The sequence below is a fragment of the Anneissia japonica genome, unplaced genomic scaffold (assembly GCF_011630105.1).
Source record: "Anneissia japonica isolate Jap-2015-1 unplaced genomic scaffold, ASM1163010v1 scaffold288091_len1417266_cov198, whole genome shotgun sequence".
In the NCBI taxonomy this organism is placed as follows: Eukaryota; Metazoa; Echinodermata; class Crinoidea; order Comatulida; family Comatulidae; genus Anneissia; species Anneissia japonica.
Window position 1 is genome coordinate 20,750 of NW_022684833.1, and position 2,376 is coordinate 23,125.

General features: G+C 36.4%; 1 protein-coding gene across 1 annotated transcript in view; it reads left to right on the forward strand.

The window, feature by feature from the left end:
• Positions 1 to 1,315: 1,315 nt before the first annotated feature.
• Positions 1,316 to 2,376, forward strand: part of LOC117107496 — a gene marked incomplete in the record, with an annotated part of 12,595 nt that continues 11,534 nt past the window's right edge. Inside the window, 2 exon segments of the mRNA XM_033249196.1 lie at positions 1,316 to 1,522; positions 2,267 to 2,376. Coding sequence (XP_033105087.1) covers positions 1,357 to 1,522; positions 2,267 to 2,376 — 276 coding nt within the window.

The window sequence follows — 2,376 nt, forward strand, 5'->3', positions numbered from 1 at the left end:
TCTGTGTGTCTGTGATTAATATTAATGTATTTAAATGTGTTGATGTTTAGATGGCTATGCATGCATTTAGCAATAAATGTTAGAATAATAAACTGAAGTCTATGTTGCAACGACATTATTTTCATTTTAATAAGTCGTTCAGGTTAGGATAGAGTTGATGAAAAAAGATTACATGTTTTAGTCATACTTCGTTTGTTCGAGCGATGTGATGTGCTTTTGAAAGCCGGGTCGCACGACAATCCTCCTCTGCTTCCGGAGAGCGATAGACGACGTAACGCCGTCTGAACAGATCCTCATTAAAAAAGCGATCCGTTAGTTCCGCGCCGTTGCGTGCGTTCGTCGTCGCGTTGCCGTCTCGTCGCCGTCGCGCGCAGTGAGTACCCGGCTTAAGGTGTGGGTTCCAAGCTGGTAACCGTATTCTGGTATAGGTTTTACAAGGGCTGAGTAAAGTTTGCATAATAAGGACTTATCTCTGCTTTGTACGACACGCTTTATAAACCCAAACGTCTTACTTGGTTGATTATTTACTAGTACATGATCGCTCCAATCGAGTTTTGAATTAATGGTGATACCTAATATTTACAAGCTGATACAACTTGCAGCTCTTTTCCATCGACATTTTACTTATGAGCCTATTTTTAAATCTAACTGATCTTGTGATATGCATTTGATAGCATTTTTAGTATTCAGATTCATCTTGTTTAAGCGTGCACCAAGTAAGAATATTATTAATATCAGTTTGGAAAATGGTGTTATCAGCAAATTGAAGCAACTGACACAAATAGGCCTATGTTAAAAAGGATTGGTCCAAGGACCGACCCTTGTGGGACACCGGATAATACCGAACATGAATTTGATCGATTTGAAGAAGCCCCTCTGAACTTTAGAATGTGTTGTCGGTTAGAGAGAAGGAAGAAATCCAATTCCACAAGGGACCACACACTCCAAAAATATAGCATCAATGTAAGGTGGGGGGCCTACGCTCCTCAAGTATGTAGCCCAATCGTGTACTACTTTGCTTAAAAGTGTAGTGCGGGATCTGCCAGAGACAAATCCATGTTGAAAATCACTGATAAAGTCATATGTTTACATATAAGAATTTAAGTGGTTATTTACAATTTTTTCAAAAAGTTTTCCAACCACTGATGTAAGTAAGATGGGCCGATAATTATTGACAGGCCCTCTCCTTCATACAACTGATTGAAATGCTCACACATAGTTGTGCTATATATAAGCTAGTAAAAGCTTACAGGTCGCAGATTGGAAATATATATATATATATATATATATATATATATATATATAGGCCTATATGTGTGTGTATGTATACCCAGTAAGCTTAATAATCATGCTTATATGTATCTTTCATTAACAGGTACACTAGATATCTATTTAAATGTGAAGGATCTGGAAGTCCCCCCTGGCTATTTATTCTTCGATGCCATAACATTCGAATGTGAATTTGATAGTTCGGGCTACAAAACGTTGCTACCAGAATTCACCTTACTGTGCATTAATAAAAGTAATTTTTTTTTTATGCAATTCTGTACTTGACTTAATTTTACTATAATGTTATTTGTTTTAACAGGCCGTATGCAGGTTTGCAGGAACGCACCCCACACCACAATTCCAATACGTCCACTTTTTAAACCCATATTATGTCACAAATTCGTTTCTAATTATCGCAAAATTCTATAGTATGCATATACAGATATAAAGGACATAAACAGGTACTTCATCAGGTTTCTCAACATCAAAATGAATGCAAATTTAAATATAATATTCACAAATTATGGTTTTCAGGAATCCATAAAAGGCTCTCAAAATGCTACTTTGTCCCCAAACCCCGTACTCGACTTAATTAACCTCTTAGTTCAGTAAAAACGTTCCTAATTATAGCGAAAGATATAGTATGCATTGTATTTTATTTGCCAGTTCTTCTAACCGTTGATTTTTAATAACTGTGGTATGAAATTTGGGTCTCGGAAATCCCTCAAACAAAATAAGGCCCTCAAACTGCAATTTTCTGAGCTTTCGAGCGCTTATTTTCAGACGTCTGTTAAATATAAGTTTTAATTTAGTTAGAAACATGCATGCTGGTAATATTTTAGAGGGAGGGGCGGCGTGTGCCACAAATATGTTTATCCCCGTCTAAAATCATTCCCGTAGACTGTGTTTATAATGATCGGTACAGATTTTCTATTGTTTTTTGTTTGTTTGTTTGTTTGTTTGTTTGTTTTTGTTTTTTGTGTTTTAATATTTACAGAATGGTTACGTTACCCAACTCATACACTGCCGGAAAGCTTCAAAGACAATGTCGTACATGGTACTTTCAATGAAATTGTGGCTGAGGGTCCGATATATGGAAGATGCCAT